Below are 19825 nucleotides of genomic sequence, written 5' to 3'. Positions count from 1 at the left end.
GAAGACGACGCTTCTGATTCTGAGCTGCTTGATCCGCTGACAGCCGAGATCACGAAAATGGCGTTCACATTCGCGGCCTTTTGTTATATGCTGGCGCTCCTGCTCACGGCGGCTCTTATCTTCTTCGCCATCTGGCATGTGAGTAAATGTCTTCAGTGGACATTAGTTCTCATTTGAGGAGAGAAAACCCGAGACCGGCCACTGATGGAGGCTAAGCTACTCAATGCTAGGCTAAGCTACCTAATGCTAATGCTAGCTCTGTGTCATAACAAACGGAGAATTTATCTCAACTTTACCTCGCGTTTGAATTTCATAAACATAGATTTGTGGTTAACTAAGAGAAGGATGAGAAAGCGATGACATGTCAAATTAGTTTAACCGTAATTTTAGTTATATTTAGCGGTTAGCTTCGATGCTACACGCATCATGACTCGATTCATTCAGTTTCCAGTCTCGTATTAACTGTTAAATAATATCCAGATCAAGTTTATTAACTGTTGACTTGTGGGTCTGTGTGTTTATACGGAAAAGTAAAAAGAAAAGTCGCATTACTTAACCAGAGACTTCCACCGCCTCTTCAAACCCACCTCGTCAAACATGTTTATTTCAAAAGATCTTCGAGTTTTTCTCCTTCAGAACCAGATCAAACCTGCGGGTCGTTGTTGATTGACAGCTAGTTGTCTGACATTATTCGAGGAGGAATTTCTGAGAACATTCGTCACTAAAACTATATATTAAAATAATTATATGAGCACTGATGTGTTTTATAAGCTGCTCATAAGTGTACAATTGAATTAAAGTGAAATACTGAATATATCTGAGGCGGGTTGTTATTTTAAAATCACATTTAAAACATGAGAACTGGCATTTAAAGTCGCCTTTATTGGATTGTCTTAAGGACGTAAATGAAATCTTCCCACGAGGGTGTAGAGGTCCTGGAATCCGACAGCAGATGGAGAGTAAATCTCTGCTCTGGCTCAGGATGATCTGAGGATTTGAGTCGGTGTTGCCTGAAGTTTTTCATCCAAAAATCACACGTCGCCATATAAAAATATCATGGAATGTATAGATACTGATCATATAAACTTAATATTACAAGAATAAACGACCAAAACATCGTCGTAAATGTTTTTATCATATTTAAAATTTGGAATATCTGGTTTTATATAAAAATAAAATGTACTATAACAACACTTTTGAGCGTAAAAGACAAGCATTTAATCTTAGAAGTAAAAGGACGGAATCAGCGTCTTATTTACAAACCACTTCACCCTGATTGTTGGTCGTGAATCAGTGCTTTAGTTAATATTTACACGTCAAACGTTTGCTTCAAAACATGCAATGAAGTGTTTTAGTTTCGTCACCTGACGCCGTGTTGTTCCCGCAGATTATAGCCTTCGACGAGCTGAAGACCGACTACAAGAACCCCATAGATCAGTGCAACACTCTAAACCCCGTGAGTATCTCCGAAGCGTCGCGGCCTTGCATGAGGATTTGCTCTTTTTCTTTTTTACTTCTTCTCTCTCGTTCCTCTGCACTGTTTTGCTAAATGACCCGGCTGTTCTGACTTCCTGTCTAACGCTTTTTTGTTCTCCCCGATCTGCTTTATATCTTTTACTCTTTAAACGGCCCAAAAAAAAAAGACAGTCGAAAAGGTCAAAAAGATAAAAAGAATCAAAATTGCTCTGAAGGTTTGTACCAGTCTTTTGACGAATCAGTCGTTTTCCTGCACGAGGAAGTGTTTGCAAACGTCTTTTCAGTTAACAAACCCCGTCTGGGATGGAGGCGCAGGTTCAACTTTGATCTGTTTATCTTCACGGCGTTCGTTCTCCAGGATAAACCGTTTCTTCTCCATGTTTCCAACAAACCCTTTATTTCCGCTGTTAACTGAAAAGACTTGCAAATGCTCGCAACATGCATGATCTTGATGACGACCTTCCCTCTGTTTGCTGCGAGTCTGGTGAACTCAGGAATGTTGGGACAGTTTTACACAATAAACAGATATAAAGCAGAGAAGACTAACAACTAGTTATTTTCAATTATAACCATTTGTGGAGCGTAAAAACTGAACTTAAAAACCTATTGATGTTAAAAATGGAAGAAACGTAACATTGTTGATGCTATTTTTGTTGAATAGAATCGTCTTTTGTGTTGTTTTCTTGTAAACCAGTCAAAAGTTTTCATCCGTAACTGGCTGAATCAGAAACAACAGTTTCAACCGTCTTTGTTTCTATAGAAGTTTAAATATAAGTTGCTTATACTTACGAAATCATATGTTGAATCTGATTTCAAATCCTTACAGCTTTAAATGACTTTATTACAGTAGAGAACATGCAGTAATTGTTAAATTCCCAGTAGTTTCGTTGGTGTTACTGGTTTAAAATTATGATCTCGGCGTCGACGCTGATCTAAGACGAGCTTTGAGTCGAACCTTTGCTTCTGATCGAATCATCTTTAGTGTTTTTTTAACTGGGTTTCAAACCTACAACCCTAAACTCGAGGTACATCCTTCAACATCTTAAGTGTTTTTTTAACTGGGTTTCAAACCTACAACCCTAAACTCGAGGTACATCCTTCAACGTCTTTAGTGTTTTTTTAACTGGGTTTCAAACCTACAACCCTAAACTCGAGGTACATCCTTCAACGTCTTTAGTGTTTTTTTAACTGGGTTTCAAACCTACAACCCTAAACTCGAGGTACATCCTTCAACGTCTTTAATGTTTTTTTTAACTGGGTTTCAAACCTACAACCCTAAACTCGAGGTACATCCTTCAACGTCTTTAGTGTTTTTTTAACTGGGTTTCAAACCTACAACCCTAAACTCGAGGTACATCCTTCAACGTCTTTAGTGTTTTTTTAACTGGGTTTCAAACCTACAACCCTAAACTCGAGGTACATCCTTCAACGTCTTTAGTGTTTTTTTAACTGGGTTTCAAACCTACAACCCTAAACTCGAGGTACATCCTTCAACGTCTTTAGTGTTTTTTTAACTGGGTTTCAAACCTACAACCCTAAACTCGAGGTACATCCTTCAACATCTTTAGTGTTTTTTTGACTGGGTTTCAAACCTACAACCCTAAACTCTCGAGGTACATCCTTCAACATCTTTAGTGTTTTTTTAACTGGGTTTCAAACCTACAACCCTAAACTCTCGAGGTACATCCTTCAACATCTTTAGTGTTTTTTTGACTGGGTTTCAAACCTACAACCCTAAACTCGAGGTACATCCTTCAACGTCTTTAGTGTTTTTTAACTGGGTTTCAAACCTACAACCCTAAACTCTCGAGGTACATCCTTCAACATCTTTAGTGTTTTTTTAACTGGGTTTCAAACCTACAACCCTAAACTCGAGGTTCATCCTTCAACGTCTTTAGTGTTTTTTTAACTGGGTTTCAAACCTACAACCCTTAACTCGAGGTACATCCTTCAACGTCTTTAGTGTTTTTTTAACTGGGTTTCAAACCTACAACCCTTAACTCGAGGTACATCCTTCAACGTCTTTAGTGTTTTTTTAACTGGGTTTCAAACCTACAACCCTAAACTCGAGGTACATCCTTCAACATCTTTAGTGTTTTTTTAACTGGGTTTCAAACCTACAACCCTTAACTCGAGGTACATCCTTCAACGTCTTTAGTGTTTTTTTAACTGGGTTTCAAACCTACAACCCTAAACTCGAGGTACATCCTTCAACATCTTTAGTGTTTTTTTAACTGGGTTTCAAACCTACAACCCTAAACTCTCGAGGTACATCCTTCAACGTCTTTAGTGTTTTTTTAACTGGGTTTCAAACCTACAACCCTAAACTCGAGGTACATCCTTCAACATCTTTAGTGTTTTTTTAACTGGGTTTCAAACCTACAACCCTAAACTCGAGGTACATCCTTCAACATCTTTAGTGTTTTTTTAACTGGGTTTCAAACCTACAACCCTAAACTCTCGAGGTACATCCTTCAACGTCTTTAGTGTTTTTTTAACTGGGTTTCAAACCTACAACCCTAAACTCGAGGTACATCCTTCAACATCTTTAGTGTTTTTTTAACTGGGTTTCAAACCTACAACCCTAAACTCTCGAGGTACATCCTTCAACGTCTTTAGTGTTTTTTAACTGGGTTTCAAACCTACAACCCTAAACTCGAGGTACATCCTTCAACATCTTTAGTGTTTTTTTGACTGGGTTTCAAACCTACAACCCTAAACTCGAGGTACATCCTTCAACATCTTTAGTGTTTTTTTAACTGGGTTTCAAACCTACAACCCTAAACTCGAGGTACATCCTTCAACGTCTTTAGTGTTTTTTTAACTGGGTTTCAAACCTACAACCCTAAACTCGAGGTACATCCTTCAACGTCTTTAGTGTTTTTTAACTGGGTTTCAAACCTACAACCCTAAACTCGAGGTACATCCTTCAACGTCTTTAGTGTTTTTTTAACTGGGTTTCAAACCTACAACCCTAAACTCGAGGTACATCCTTCAACGTCTTTAGTGTTTTTTTAACTGGGTTTCAAACCTACAACCCTAAACTCTCGAGGTACATCCTTCAACGTCTTTAGTGTTTTTTAACTGGGTTTCAAACCTACAACCCTAAACTCTCGAGGTACATCCTTCAACGTCTTTAGTGTTTTTTTAACTGGGTTTCAAACCTACAACCCTAAACTCGAGGTACATCCTTCAACGTCTTTAGTGTTTTTTTAACTGGGTTTCAAACCTACAACCCTAAACTCGAGGTACATCCTTCAACATCTTTAGTGTTTTTTAACTGGGTTTCAAACCTACAACCCTAAACTCGAGGTACATCCTTCAACGTCTTTAGTGTTTTTTTAACTGGGTTTCAAACCTACAACCCTAAACTCGAGGTACATCCTTCAACGTCTTTAGTGTTTTTTTAACTGGGTTTCAAACCTACAACCCTAAACTCGAGGTACATCCTTCAACGTCTTTAGTGTTTTTTTAACTGGGTTTCAAACCTACAACCCTAAACTCGAGGTACATCCTTCAACGTCTTTAGTGTTTTTTACTGGGTTTCAAACCTACAACCCTAAACTCTCGAGGTACATCCTTCAACATCTTTAGTGTTTTTTTAACTGGGTTTCAAACCTACAACCCTAAACTCGAGGTATATCCTTCAACGTCGTTGGGCACAGTTTGTATTTGGCAGCACAGTGCAGGTTCTCCACACATTCTTGCCCCCCCTGCTCCTGACCATCTGTGGGATCCGAACCCTCAACCTTCTGCTCTGCATGGTTCACTGTGGCGCTTCCATCTGCCCCCCCCCCCCCTCTGTCGCTAATGTTCACTCGAGGCATCAACACTGCTCGCCGCATGGTGTGTGTGTGTGTGTGTGTGCGCGCGCCAGGAAAGGGGGAGGAGCTTGAAACTGCTAGTAGTGACTCAGCATTACTCGGCTTCAGTTCCGGCCACAAGTTGGCGCTATAGTGACCTCCACACCTACGAGTACTTTCAGCACGAGAAGGTGGTCGTGGGGACGCCGTCTAACAGCTATAGGGCGTCAGTGAGAGGCTCGGGGTAGAACTTCTGCCCCCTTTTGAGAGAAGGTTCCCAAGGCAAACTGGAGAGAGAGGTTCACTAAAAGAGAAGGTCACACGTGGTCATCAAACGTCACATTTGCAACGTCATACGTTGAGACTCACGCCGGTGTCTCGTCCTCAGCTGGTGCTGCCCGAGTATCTGATCCACTTCTTCTTCTGCGTGATGTTCTTCTGCGCCGCCGAGTGGCTCACGCTGTGTCTCAACATGCCGCTGCTGGCCTACCACGTCTGGAGGTAGGTTTGTCCGCCCGCCGCGTCTCCGCAGGGGGTCCACGACTGACGAGCGCCCCCCCGTCCCGCAGGTACATGAGCCGACCCGTGATGAGCACCCCGGGCCTCTACGACCCGACGACCATCATGAACGCCGACATCCTGGCGTTCTGTCAAAAGGAGGGCTGGTGCAAACTCGCCTTCTACCTCCTGTCCTTCTTCTACTATCTCTACGGGTACGTCAAGGTCACGTGAGACCGCAAAGTCCTGAGCTTGACGCCCGTCACTCTTGTTTGACAGGATGATCTACGTCCTGGTGAGCTCTTAGACCTGCAGGTTTTTGACCCGGAGCCGCCCGAGGACACTGCTCTGCTCCGTCAGACACTCCTAGTGGACAGACTTTCAACTCCCCCTCACGTGGACCACACAGAAGAGTGACATCATCAAGCTGCGTCCTCTCCATCGCCACCATTTTAAGGAAACAGCGCCCCCTATTTTTTTTTTAAATGTGCTTCGGTTGCTTTGTGTATTACTTTTTGTCACTTTTTTTTTTTATTTTTTTTTTTTACACAACTCTAAAAGATGGTAAACTACACAACAGGTTCTGGACTCGCGAGTCAAACCGGACTCTATGGTGGGACTCTTGTGAACTCTTGCACCGGGCCGACGAGCGTCCGGCCGTAGCAACCAATCAGATCATCCCGTGGTAGATGGTGTAACGTTCAGGACTGTGTTTGTGACCCGTAGACGCCAGCGTTTCTTTCTGAACCAGAACATCTGTGACCAGGACCTTTTTATTTATTCCATGTGACGTGATATCAACACTCCTCGCAGCAGACGATCAGGCGCCGCCGCGGGACGTGGATTTGGAATGTTGGGAGGAAAGTTAAAAAGACGAGTTGAGTTTAGTTGAATTTAAATAAAGAAATCCACTCTGGTGTCGACTTGACTCTACTGATCGTCTGTGACATCATCCGGGTTTTATTTCAATATACTTGTGATTATTGATCGATTTCTGGAGACACTTGTGGTTAAATATAGAACTGAAGGAAAATATGTCCAAACATCAGCTGAGCTGTGTCTCAAATCACATACTTGTGTACTTCAACTTAGTATTTTTAGTATGTGAAATGTAGTGATTCATACACACTTAATTGTACTAAAACACCCACAAATCTGAGTATGGATCGATTTACACTTTCTACACTAAACGACTCCATTTTAGTGACGTACTTGGTATGTATATATACTGTATATATATATTTACAGGTGTACTTTTAGCAGCAGTAGTAGAACGACACGTCTTCGCTGCTGATGGCAGCTTAAATATCTCGCCAATATTTCTCATATTTCTTGATCCAAACCAAATGTGTTGCCAGCAGGTGGCGATAGTTTTCCTACAGCTGTTTGAAATCATCCTTAAATAGAAGAAGCTGTCGCGTCATTTCCTGTTAGTGTGTAGCAGCAGAGTTTGATTTAAGACATACTATCTGTGGAGAATGTGTGTACTACTTAGTACGTACACTATCCTGATGCATACTAACCAGTGCACTAAGAAGTGTGTGATTTGAGACACAGCAATAGAGTCGACTGTATCCTCTCGTCCTCAGTCATCGCCATGATCTCAAGGTTTTATTATTCCCTTGTTGGTGGAGGAAGTAATGGCTGCTGCCATCTAGTGTCTGGAAGTTTATTTGTAAATGAACAACATTTGTGTATTTGTTGAAAAAACATCTAAATTATTAGATTGGAAAAAGAAAACTCCATAAAACAACAATTTGAAAATAGTTTTACTAAATAAATATATAAAGAAACTTGAGGATAAAAAGTTTTTTTTCTTTTCTCTCTCATTCTAGAGCCCTTGGTTCTCGCGCCAACTTCAGAAGTTTTTAAGTCGATAAAAATGAGTCAAACTTTAACCCTCGAGGAAAACCTTTATTGGATGAAGTTGAAAGAATAAGTATAATCTAGATTTAAAGTGCACTCAGAAGATAAGTTCTTAAATCATAAAAGCTAAAGTGAGTCAACGTGACACCGATCGCTCCGTGAACGACTCCGTCGTCGCCTGATGAGCCGCGAACTTCTCCCGGAACTCGTGCAGGAAGTTGTATTGCTGGAGAGATGGTGGAAGAAAAGGGTTAGAGTTCAAGGACATGATGGAGAAGAAGTGATGGATGTTCACCTTCACGGTCTGGATGGCTCCTGGTCCTCGGTGCTCGCGCAGGAACTCGATGGCGTTGTGCGCCGTCATGGAGGACGAGAGTTGGATCAGCAGACACGCGGCGACTGTTGAGTCATGAGATCACTGAGTTTAAAATCTGTTCACACTTTAAAGCTGCAGGACTGACAAACGAAAACGTCATCGGGGCGAATCTGAACTCGTGGCGATTGAATTTGATGGTGAACGAGGCCAAAACAGCGCCACCCAGAGGTGGGATGAGACACTACAAGTTACAAAAAATAAGGGCAGAAACTGTTGAATTCAATTTTTTTTTTTTAAACAGAATTATAAAATGTTTAACGTCAGTTTGAACTCAACACAGAATATAATTAGATTAATAAAAATACTATAATAAACATTATTTAAACATCAACCAGTGATCAACTCTGGTGTCATGTAGTGAATGTTTTTCAAGACGCAGTAACTTCTCATGACCATGTTTTACACTTATAAGTAAGTAATATTTATTTATATAGCGCTTTTCGAGACCAGGGTCACAAAGCGCTTAAACAATCAAAACAATACTCAAAAAAGTATATACTTTAAAGATCAAGATAATACTGAGAACAACACAGGAGTTCCAGAAAATCAAGGAAAAGCCTGAACAAATAGAAACGTCTTAAGATGTTTCTTAAAGGAGTCAGTAGATCCATCAAGAGCAAAGAGAGAGAAGATTGTTCCAAAGCTTAGGAGCAACAGCCTGAAAAGATTTCTCTCCTCTGGTCCTGAACCGTGTTCAGGAACCATCAGTAGATTCTGATCCACAGACCTCAGAGCCCGAGCTGGGGTGTATTACTTTATAAAGTTGCTCTGAAATCTGGACGAACGAGAGGTTACGAGTCCATTATGACATAATAATGTCTTCACTCCTCCAGCTGTGACCACGCTTTGTTTATACAACAAGTCCCTTGGAGGTGGAGACTCCCTGGATTGATGACACAGGGTGACAAACCTCCATGCTCCATATGCAGCATATAAAAAATAACATTAATTAAATATATAAAGTGTTCATGATCCAAACAGCAGACGGTGAAACTAGTTATTGAATCATATTTAACGATCAAATATTAAAATATTAAAAATAAAGCTCTTAACGGCAACAAAATTAATCTATAAACTAGATTACATTATATAATAAAAAAATTAAACTCACTCAACCCAGAACGTCCCAAACCGCCATAGCAGCTGAAAACAAGAACACGACGTTAACAATAAACAACACAATAACATAATGTTTTAAAAACACTTTTCTCCTCCTCACTGGATGATGGTCCTCCGGCTCCTCCTCAGACTCTCCTGCAGCTCCTCCAGGATGCGTCCGCACAGCCTCAGCTCGGGCACGTCTCCGTCCAGGAAGGGGAAATGGTGGACGTTGAAGCCGCGGTGGTCGTAGGTGGCCAGCAGCGCCGGGACGCGGTACTTGCTCAGCTCGCCGTTGGTGCAGAAGACGAACACGTCCTGGACGCCCTGACTCTGCATGTCCTCTGTGCACAGAGACCACACACCTGTGACTCACCTGCGTCAGGTGCGTGCCAACCGGCCGTGAACTCACCGACGTCCTTCTGCAGGTTCCTGCGCACGTCCTTGTACCTGCAACCTGACCACACCCACATGAGACCCACCTGTGACGTGAACGTCCAGATAACACTCACCAGGTAAGGCACATATTCCAAGGAACTGACTCGAGTCCACGATCGACAGAGGAATCCTGGGTAAAAAAAAAGAAAATAAGCTTTGAATAGACTCAGAAGTTTAAAAGTGAAGAATGTCACCAGGAGATGTTGAGCGGAGTCGAAGTCTTCTCCTCCAGCTCCTCATCTGACGACGAGTCGAACTCGTTCTTCCTCATGACGTCACCGCCTGGAGACAGCTGTCAGTCACACATGTTGCTGACGTCACACGTTTCTCTTCACATAAAGTTATTTTTATGATCAGCTGTTACGGGAGTCACGTGACTTAGTGACGTATTATTGTCGTATTATTTTCGATTTTCCTTTAAAACTGTCAATCAGGCTGGAAATACGTCACAAAAAAAGCGCCAACTATTAGTCTGGATGTCGTTTCGAAAATATTACATTTTAAAAATCCGAGCTTTGTAACGCGAAGGTTGAAAGAAAAGACGTAAATAGTAAATACGACGCGATGCTAATCGTAGCATAACAGCTAACAAAGTGAATAAACTGACAGCGGCGCTTCGACGAGTGTTTTAAATGAACACAGGATATAAAGCATCTCTCGGTTCCGCGTCGTTACTCGAAGAAAGACATTAAAACCCGCTTTTTAAACTGCTTTCTCACCGAGTCGTTGAAGCTCCTGACGTGTGTTTTGACAGAGAGTCTGCAGCGCTAGTTTAAAAACGCCATGAGGCCGTCAGCCAATCACCGCGGACCACGTCACTCGGGCCACGCCCACCACAATAACAAAAGCAACCGGAAGTGCGCTCGATTTAATCGCAAGAGTAGCGCCGGCGGACGGAGTTTAAAGTACGTTTAATCAGACAATTAAATAAAAATATATATTTATATATTTTATTTTTATTGACACAACCAAACAAATTCACTTTCAACAAAAAAAATCCAGATTTGTACTTATTTGTGATTATTTATTTCTGTTGATAATTAAGTACGACTATACAAACGATCTAAAACCCAATAATAAAAGTAATAATTGTATATATTAAAAAACAAACACTATTATTTACTCAAGGGAATTCGCATTATTCACCCCTGAAGTCACTCACAGTTGTCGTCATGCAGGACATCTGCTGCACACACACACACACACACACACACACACACACACACACACACACACACACACACACACACACACACACACACACACACACACACACACACACACACACTGACATCAGTGCTACACATGGACCGACTGAACGCACACGTTTAAAGGATTATTAATATTTTTTTATACATTTTTACGTGGACTTTATTTTCATTCAGCTGTGAGGTAAGTTTACTAAAGTCATTTCCTTTTGAATTAAATTGTGATGCTTTTGAGTCGCTGTCGTTCTTTTTTGGTCGTTTTACTTTCTATGATAGTTTTAGTTTATCTTTGAATCATTTAGTTTTAAAGAAGTTTGGAAAAATCACTTCTATACGTAACAATAGTTGGATTTATTGACATAAAATGGTTTTTACTATTAATTTGTCGTGTTTTCGGAGCAGGAGGGACTTTGGCCGGAGCTGCCCGTCCTCCTGCAGTGCTTGGCTGCTTCTCACTTCCTGTGCCGGAGAGACTTCTGGCTGAGGTGACATCTGAGCAGGACGTGTTTAAATGTTATATATACGTTATTATATACGTGTTTATTCATGGGTGAGTACTGGAGAGTGATTGACAGCTGGTGGTGTGTTTGTGTTGAAGGTCATGAAGCCTCAGGAGCTTCAGCTCGTCAACGAGATCTCGAAGGTACGACAGGATCACCTGAAGTCGTCGATCAGATCCGTCGTTTATTTTATGTTATTATAGTCAAATAAATAAATCCCATAGAAAATGTTTTTTTAATAAAGTTATTGATTGACAATGAAAACTGAATTTAACATGATAAAATACATTTTTAATGAAAAAATAGTGCGTTTTTATAGATTAATAAAACATATATATTTATAATAAGTCATTAGTCATTAGTTTATAGACAATTAAACAAGAAAATTAACTAATTCTACCAGAATTATGTTGTTTTATAAATTGTTAATGAAGAATAATTAATACAAATAAAATAAACATGATCACGTTTAAAAATGTTTTGTTGAGTAGTACTCGCTAAAGTTATAAAAAGTGTGTATGTGCGTGTGTGTATTAAAGTCTGTGTTAATGTGTATGTGTTAGTGTGTTAAAGTGTGTGTGTTAGTGTGTATGTGTTAGTGTGTTAAAGTGTGTGTGTTAGTGTGTGTCAAAGTGTGTGTGTTAGTGTGTATGTGTTTTGGTATTAAAGTGTGTATGTGTGTGTGTGTTAATGTGTTTTTTAAGTGTGTGTTAGTGTGTATGTGCGTGTGTGTATTAGTGTGTTAAAGTCTGTGTTAGTGTGTATGTGTTAGTGTGTTAAAGTGTGTGTGTTAGTGTGTGTCAAAGTCTGTGTGTTAGTGTGTATGTGCATTGGTATTAAAGTGTGTATGTGTGTGTGTGTTAAGGTGTTTTTTAAGTGTGTGTTAGTGTGTATGTGCGTGTGTGTATTAGTGTGTTAAAGTCTGTGTTAGTGTGTATGTGTTAGTGTGTTAAAGTGTGTGTGTGTTAGTGTGTGTTAATGTGTGTTTTAAGTGTGTGTTAGTGTGTATGTGCATTGGTATTAAAGTGTGTGTATGTGTGTGTGTGTTAATGTGTTAGAGTTAATGTGTTTTTTAAGTGTGTGTTAGTGTGTATGTGCGTGTGTGTTAAAGTGTGTATGTGCGTGTGCGTTAAAGTGTGTATGTGCGTGTGTTAAGGTGTGTATAAGTTAAAGTGTGTATGTGTTGAAGTTTATAATGTCAAAACAAATAAAAAACGATTAAATGTTGGAAAAACAGTATAAAAAAAAATACACATTTTACAAAATAATAGAAAATGATTTAAAAAAAAGATTTTTTTTGTGAAAAAGTTGAATATTTAATCAACATAATGATTGTGTCTTTGACCTCTGACCTCTGCATCACGAGCAGCTACAGGTCATGGTCACGGAGCTGAAGGTGGGCTTCTCCGGGGCTCTGCTGGAGCTCAGTCACATCCAACAAGGAGACTCTCACCTGAGGGAGGAGCTGCAGGAGACCAGGACCAGCTGCAGGAAGAAGGCTCTTCGTCTGGAGGCTCTGGTGGACTCTCTCAGGGTAGGAGACCTTCTAGTCGACGGTCTGAACCTGAACCAGATGTTCCTGCAGGAGGAGCTGGGACAGATCCAGAGCCAGGTCCTACAAGTGAGCGGCGCCGAGTCCAGACCTCAGGCCGAGTCCAGACCCTGCACCTCCAGACATCACAGGTAGAGACACATGTGACCAGAAGATGTTTGAGTGACGTCAGTGTCTGCAGCAAAGCAGCCGAGTCACCTGGACACACCTCACCTGGACACACCTCACCTGGACACACCTCACCTGGACACTCATCACTGTCCAGAGGGAAACTGCTGCTGCACTGTTTCCTGCAGGGACTGAAGGCAGGACTGAACGAAGGCACAGGTGAGTCTGTTTCACCTGTTTGACATGTTTCACCGGATTCTAAAGTGTGTATGTGCATGTGTGTGTTAAAGTGTGTATGTGCATGTGTGTGTTAAAGTGTGTATGTGCGGGAGTGTTGTTGTGATGTGTGACTCTATTGTATCATCAGTGTGTGTGTGTTGTTGTGATGTGTGACTCTATTGTATCATCAGTGTGTGTTGTTGTGATGTGTGACTCTATTGTATCATCAGTGTGTGTTGTTGTGATGTGTGACTCTATTGTATCATCAGTGTGTGTTGTTGTGATGTGTGACTCTATTGTATCATCAGTGTGTGTGTGTTGTTGTGATGTGTGACTCTATTGTATCATCAGTGTGTGTTGTTGTGACGTGTGACTCTATTGTATCATCAGTGTGTGTGTTGTTGTGATGTGTGACTTTATTGTATCATCAGTGTGTGTTGTTGTGATGTGTGACTCTATTGTATCATCAGTGTGTGTGTTGTTGTGATGTGTGACTCTATTGTATCATCAGTGTGTGTTGTTGTGATGTGTGACTCTATTGTATCATCAGTGTGTGTTGTTGTGATGTGTGACTCTGTTGTATCATCAGTGTGTGTTGTTGTGATGTGTGACTCTATTGTATCATCAGTGTGTGTGTGTTGTTGTGATGTGTGACTCTATTGTATCATCAGTGTGTGTGTGTTGTTGTGATGTGTGACTCTACTGTATCATCAGTGTGTGTTGTTGTGATGTGTGACTCTATTGTATCATCAGTGTGTGTGTGTGTTGTTGTGATGTGTGACTCTATTGTATCATCAGTGTGTGTTGTTGTGATGTGTGACTCTATTGTATCATCAGTGTGTGTTGTTGTGATGTGTGACTCTATTGTATCATCAGTGTGTGTTGTTGTGGTGTGTGACTCTATTGTATCATCACTGTGTGTGTTGTTGTGATGTGTGACTCTATTGTATCATCAGTGCGTGTTGTTGTGATGTGTGACTCTATTGTATCATCAGTGTGTGTGTTGTTGTGATGTGTGACTCTATTGTATCATCTGTGTGTGTGTGTTGTTGTGATGTGTGACTCTATTGTATCATCAGTGTGTGTTGTTGTGGTGTGTGACTCTATTGTATCATCACTGTGTGTGTTGTTGTTATGTGTGACTCTATTGTATCATCAGTGCGTGTTGTTGTGATGTGTGACTCTATTGTATCATCAGTGTGTGTGTTGTTGTGATGTGTGACTCTATTGTATAATCAGTGTGTGTGTGTTGTTGTGATGTGTGACTCTATTGTATCATCCGTGTGTGTGTTTGTTGTTGTGATGTGTGACTCTATTGTATCATCAGTGTGTGTGTTCTTGTGATGTGTGACTCTATTGTATCATCCGTGTGTGTGTTCTTGTGATGTGTGACTCTATTGTATCATCCGTGTGTGTGTGTTGTTGTGATGTGTGACTCTATTGTATCATCAGTGTGTGTGTGTTGTTGTGATGTGTGACTCTATTGTATCATCAGTGTGTGTTTGTACAAAACTCTTTTCATTGAAATATTGACTTGTTGACCATAACCACACCCACTCTGCTGTGATTGGTCAAACACGGAGGTTTGTCACCGCACGTCATCAATCTCACAAAGTGTCCACCTCCAAGTGTTACAGCTGGAGGAGGAGTGAAGCCATTATTACGTCATAATAGACTCTCGTAACCTCTCATTCGTCCAGATTTCAGAGCAACTTTATAAAGTAATGAGTGTAAAACATGGTCATGATGAGAAGTTACTTTTGTTTTCTACGAGTTCTTTTCAAAACAGTGTCAATAAACATCTGCTTCTCCAGACGCCCGACACCAGGTGGCGCTGCAGCTGCTTCACTCTGAGTGGGAGTACGTGTCGGCTCTGAACCAGCTCTACGACCGATACAAGCCCCCGGACGACCAGCAGACGGCCCCCGAGCCCTAGTGAGTCTGGTCTCCTCTCAGCAGGTGGTCATAATGTTATCGTGATGATGATCCAGTCAGACGCACGTGAAGCTGGTGGAGCAGCTGCTGCAGCGCCACCTGCTGTTCAGGAACATCCTGCAGGAGCGACTGTCTGCGGAACACTGGAAGTCTCTGGTGGGAGACGTTCTGGTCCAGTTGATCGGACACAACGACGTGAGTCTCGTCCATCATCATGAGTGACAGGTGTCATCTCATCAGACATCCTTGTCATGAGTGACAGGTGTCATCTCATCAGACATCCTTGTCATGAGTGACAGGTGTCATCTCATCAGACATCCTTGTCATGAGTGACAGGTGTCATCTCATCAGACATCCTTGTGTTATGAGTGACAGGTGTCATCTCATCAGACATCCATGTGTTATGAGTGACAGGTGTCATCTCATCAGACATCCTTGTGTCATGAGTGACAGGTGTCATCTCATCAGACATCCTTGTGTCATGAGTGACAGGTGTCATCTCATCAGACATCCATGTGTTATGAGTGACAGGTGTCATCTCATCAGACATCCTTGTGTCATGAGTGACAGGTGTCATCTCATCAGACATCCTTGTGTCATGAGTGACAGGTGTCATCTCATTAGACATCCTTGTGTCATGAGTGACAGGTGTCATCTCATCAGACATCCTTGTGTCATGAGTGACAGGTGTCATCTTGATGTTAGACACAGCAGTATCATGAGTTTTTTTTACAATTAACGTGTCAAATTCTAATATCGCATTAATATAATATCGCACTTATTTCTAATATCGTACATATTTCTTATATCGTACATATTTCTAATATCGCATTAATATAATATCGTACATATTTCTAATATCGCATTAATATAATATCGTACATATTTCTAATATTGCATTAATATAATATCGTACATATTTCTTATATCGTACATATTTCTTATATTGCATTAATATAATATCGTACATATTTCTTATATCGTACATATTTCTAATATCGCATTAATATAATATCGTACATATTTCTAATATCGCATTAATATAATATCGCACTTATTTCTAATATCGTACATATTTCTTATATCGTACATATTTCTAATATCGCATTAATATAATATCGTACATATTTCTAATATCGCATTAATATAATATCTTACATATTTCTAATATTGCATTAATATAATATCGTACATATTTCTAATATCGTACATATTTCTTATATCGTACATATTTCTAATATCGCATTAATATAATATCGTACATATTTCTAATATCGCATTAATATAATATCGTACATATTTCTAATATTGCATTAATATAATATCGTACATATTTCTTATATCGTACATATTTCTTATATTGCATTAATATAATATCGTACATATTTCTTATATCGTACATATTTCTAATATCGCATTAATATAATATCGTACATATTTCTAATATCGCATTAATATAATATCGCACTTATTTCTAATATCGTACATATTTCTTATATCGTACATATTTCTAATATCGCATTAATATAATATCGTACATATTTCTAATATCGCATTAATATAATATCGTACATATTTCTAATATTGCATTAATATAATATCGTACATATTTCTTATATCGTACATATTTCTTATATTGCATTAATATAATATCGTACATATTTCTTATATCGTACATATTTCTAATATCGCATTAATATAATATCGTACATATTTCTAATATCGCATTAATATAATATCGCACTTATTTCTAATATCGTACATATTTCTTATATCGTACATATTTCTAATATCGCATTAATATAATATCGTACATATTTCTAATATCGCATTAATATAATATCTTACATATTTCTAATATTGCATTAATATAATATCGTACATATTTCTTATATCGTACATATTTCTTATATTGCATTAATATAATATCGTACTTATTTCTTATATCGTACATATTTCTAATATCGCATTAATATAATATCGTACATATTTCTAATATCGCATTAATATAATATCGCACTTATTTCTAATATCGTACATATTTCTTATATCGTACATATTTCTAATATCGCATTAATATAATATCGTACATATTTCTAATATTGCATTAATATAATATCGTACATATTTCTTATATCGTACATATTTCTTATATTGCATTAATATAATATCGTACATATTTCTTATATCGTACATATTTCTAATATCGCATTAATATAATATCGTACATATTTCTAATATCGCATTAATATAATATCTTACATATTTCTAATATTGCATTAATATAATATCGTACATATTTCTTATATCGTACATATTTCTTATATTGCATTAATATAATATCGTACTTATTTCTTATATCGTACATATTTCTAATATCGCATTAATATAATATCGTACATATTTCTAATATCGCATTAATATAATATCGCACTTATTTCTAATATCGTACATATTTCTTATATCGTACATATTTCTTATATCGTACATATTTCTAATATCGAATTAATATAATATCGCATTAATATAATATTGTACATATTTCTAATATTGCATTAATATAATATCGTACATATTTCTTATATCGTACATATTTCTAATATCGCATTAATATAATATCGTACATATTTCTAATATCGCATTAATATAATATCGCACTTATTTCTAATATCGTACATATTTCTTATATCGTACATATTTCTAATATCGCATTAATATAATATCGTACATATTTCTAATATCGCATTAATATAATATCGTACATATTTCTAATATTGCATTAATATAATATCGTACATATTTCTTATATCGTACATATTTCTTATATTGCATTAATATAATATCGTACATATTTCTTATATCCTACATATTTCTAATATCGCATTAATATAATATCGTACATATTTCTAATATCGCATTAATATAATATCGCACTTATTTCTAATATCGTACATATTTCTTATATCGTACATATTTCTAATATCGCATTAATATAATATCGTACATATTTCTAATATTGCATTAATATAATATCGTACATATTTCTAATATTGCATTAATATAATATCGTACATATTTCTTATATCGTACATATTTCTTATATTGCATTAATATAATATCGTACTTATTTCTTATATCGTACATATTTCTAATATCGCATTAATATAATATCGTACATATTTCTAATATCGCATTAATATAATATCGCACTTATTTCTAATATCGTACATATTTCTTATATCGTACATATTTCTAATATCGCATTAATATAATATCGTACATATTTCTAATATCGCATTAATATAATATCGTACATATTTCTAATATTGCATTAATATAATATCGTACATATTTCTTATATCGTACATATTTCTTATATTGCATTAATATAATATCGTACTTATTTCTTATATCGTACATATTTCTAATATTGCATTAATATAATATCGTACATATTTCTAATATCGCATTAATATAATATCGCACTTATTTCTAATATCGTACATATTTCTTATATCGTACATATTTCTAATATCGCATTAATATAATATCGCATTAATATAATATCGTACATATTTCTAATATTGCATTAATATAATACCGTACATATTTCTTATATCGTACATATTTCTTATATTGCATTAATATAATATCGTACATATTTCTTATATCGTACATATTTCTAATATCGCATTAATATAATATCGTGCATATTTCTAATATCGCATTAATATAATATCGTACATATTTCTAATATCGTACATATTTCTTATATCGTACATATTTCTAATATCGCATTAATATAATATCGTACATATTTCTAATATCGTACATATTTCTTATATCGTACATATTTCTAATATCGCATTAATATAATATCGTACATATTTCTAATATTGCATTAATATAATACCGTACATATTTCTTATATCGTACATATTTCTTATATTGCATTAATATAATATCGTACATATTTCTTATATCGTACATATTTCTAATATCGCATTAATATAATATCGTACATATTTCTAATATCGCATTAATATAATATCGTACATATTTCTAATATCGCATTAATATAATATCGTGCATATTTCTAATATCGCACATATTTCTAATATCGTACATACTTCAATATCGTACATATTTCTAATATATGTAGGTAAAACTTTATTATAGCACATATACTCTCACCTTTGACTTCTTTCAGACGAGCTTCTCTGACGCGTACGTTGGATACACTACGACCTTAGCGTCGTTCCTCTCTGCAGAGTTCCGGCGCCTCAAGCACCCGGCGGCGGGAGCCAAGACTCAGGTGAGTTCTTCAGGTGTGTTCTTCAGGTGTGTTCTTCAGGTGTGAGGAAGTGTATTGACTATATATTGAATATTTACCTCCACAGAGGGAGGAGATGAAGACGCTCTCTCTGCTGCTCACGCCCGTCTCTCGCATCCACAGCTACCTGAGCCACATCCAGGTGAGTCACCTGTGGAGCGGCGAGGTCAGAGTTCAGAGTTTGTTGATCTTCCAGAACCTGCTGCAGTGGACCAGCAAGGACCACCCGGACGGTCACCTGCTGCTGGGGAGCGAGCGCGCGCTGAGGAGCCTGTTGTCGCGGTGTCACGTGATCCTGGAGGAAGACGTCAGGTGGGAGGATGACGCGTACAGGTGAGCTGACGTTATTAAAACACTTGTAACAGTAGCTACCTAACTTACCTTTGAACACATTACAAACCACACATGCTAGCGC

The 19825-nt window shown here is 38.1% G+C and overlaps 3 protein-coding genes across 5 annotated transcripts in view; 2 read left to right on the top strand and 1 right to left on the bottom strand.

The window, feature by feature from the left end:
* Nucleotides 1-4: 4 nt before the first annotated feature.
* cnih1 (cornichon family member 1) lies at nucleotides 5-6705 on the top strand. Of its 2 annotated transcripts, XM_087780254.1 has the most exons (6): nucleotides 5-138; nucleotides 1388-1456; nucleotides 1644-1691; nucleotides 5668-5780; nucleotides 5849-5992; nucleotides 6057-6705. In XM_087780254.1, exons 1-6 carry the CDS (start codon nucleotides 58-60, stop codon nucleotides 6082-6084), a joined length of 483 nt encoding a protein of 160 aa, XP_087636380.1. In that variant the 5' UTR covers nucleotides 5-57; the 3' UTR covers nucleotides 6085-6705. The 2 variants fall into 2 exon arrangements, with proteins under 2 accessions (XP_087636380.1, XP_087636381.1); XM_087780255.1 differs by lacking the exon at nucleotides 1644-1691.
* A 965-nt stretch (nucleotides 6706-7670) lies between these two features.
* On the bottom strand, nucleotides 7671-10408 carry cdkn3 (cyclin dependent kinase inhibitor 3). 2 transcript variants are annotated; one of them, XM_087779832.1, is made up of 8 exons: nucleotides 10275-10408; nucleotides 9750-9837; nucleotides 9630-9685; nucleotides 9530-9574; nucleotides 9239-9461; nucleotides 9131-9162; nucleotides 7939-8042; nucleotides 7671-7869 (listed from the first exon to the last, which is right to left on the bottom strand). In XM_087779832.1, exons 2-8 carry the CDS (start codon nucleotides 9824-9826, stop codon nucleotides 7780-7782), a joined length of 627 nt encoding a protein of 208 aa, XP_087635958.1. In that variant the 5' UTR covers nucleotides 9827-9837; nucleotides 10275-10408; the 3' UTR covers nucleotides 7671-7779. The 2 variants fall into 2 exon arrangements, with proteins under 2 accessions (XP_087635958.1, XP_087635959.1); XM_087779833.1 differs by having other exon boundaries at nucleotides 9750-9847; nucleotides 10275-10305.
* Nucleotides 10409-11364: 956 nt separating this feature from the next.
* LOC148060161 (uncharacterized) overlaps nucleotides 11365-19825 on the top strand; it is a 30917-nt gene continuing 22456 nt past the window's right edge. Inside the window, exons 1-9 of the mRNA XM_087779337.1 lie at nucleotides 11365-11406; nucleotides 12633-12797; nucleotides 12849-12891; nucleotides 13002-13142; nucleotides 14957-15077; nucleotides 15134-15272; nucleotides 19288-19407; nucleotides 19478-19552; nucleotides 19607-19737. Coding sequence (XP_087635463.1) covers nucleotides 11365-11406; nucleotides 12633-12797; nucleotides 12849-12891; nucleotides 13002-13142; nucleotides 14957-15077; nucleotides 15134-15272; nucleotides 19288-19407; nucleotides 19478-19552; nucleotides 19607-19737 — 977 coding nt within the window. The remainder of the gene's footprint in view (nucleotides 11407-12632; nucleotides 12798-12848; nucleotides 12892-13001; nucleotides 13143-14956; nucleotides 15078-15133; nucleotides 15273-19287; nucleotides 19408-19477; nucleotides 19553-19606; nucleotides 19738-19825) is intronic.

The sequence above is a fragment of the Callionymus lyra genome, chromosome 18 (genome assembly GCF_982586985.1).
Source record: "Callionymus lyra chromosome 18, fCalLyr1.hap1.1, whole genome shotgun sequence".
NCBI classification, from domain to species: Eukaryota; Metazoa; Chordata; class Actinopteri; order Syngnathiformes; family Callionymidae; genus Callionymus; species Callionymus lyra.
This window is presented reverse-complemented; position numbering and strand designations above follow the sequence as displayed.

What these genes read in the sequence shown, in the direction of transcription:
- cnih1 (XM_087780254.1), top strand. Translation starts at nt 58, where the DNA reads ATGGCGTTCACATTCGCGGCCTTTTGTTATATGCTGGCGCTCCTGCTC. An exon ending in CTGGCCTACCACGTCTGGAG is followed by an intron (nt 5,781 to 5,848) that starts GTAGGTTTGTCC and finishes CCCGTCCCGCAG; the next exon opens with GTACATGAGCCGACCCGTGA. An exon ending in TTCTTCTACTATCTCTACGG is followed by an intron (nt 5,993 to 6,056) that starts GTACGTCAAGGT and finishes CTTGTTTGACAG; the next exon opens with GATGATCTACGTCCTGGTGA.
- cdkn3 (XM_087779832.1), bottom strand. Translation starts at nt 9,826, where the DNA reads ATGAGGAAGAACGAGTTCGACTCGTCGTCAGATGAGGAGCTGGAGGAG. An exon ending in TGGAATATGTGCCTTACCTG is followed by an intron (nt 9,575 to 9,629) that starts GTGAGTGTTATC and finishes GGGTGTGGTCAG; the next exon opens with GTTGCAGGTACAAGGACGTG. An exon ending in GAACCTGCAGAAGGACGTCG is followed by an intron (nt 9,462 to 9,529) that starts GTGAGTTCACGG and finishes CTCTGTGCACAG; the next exon opens with AGGACATGCAGAGTCAGGGC.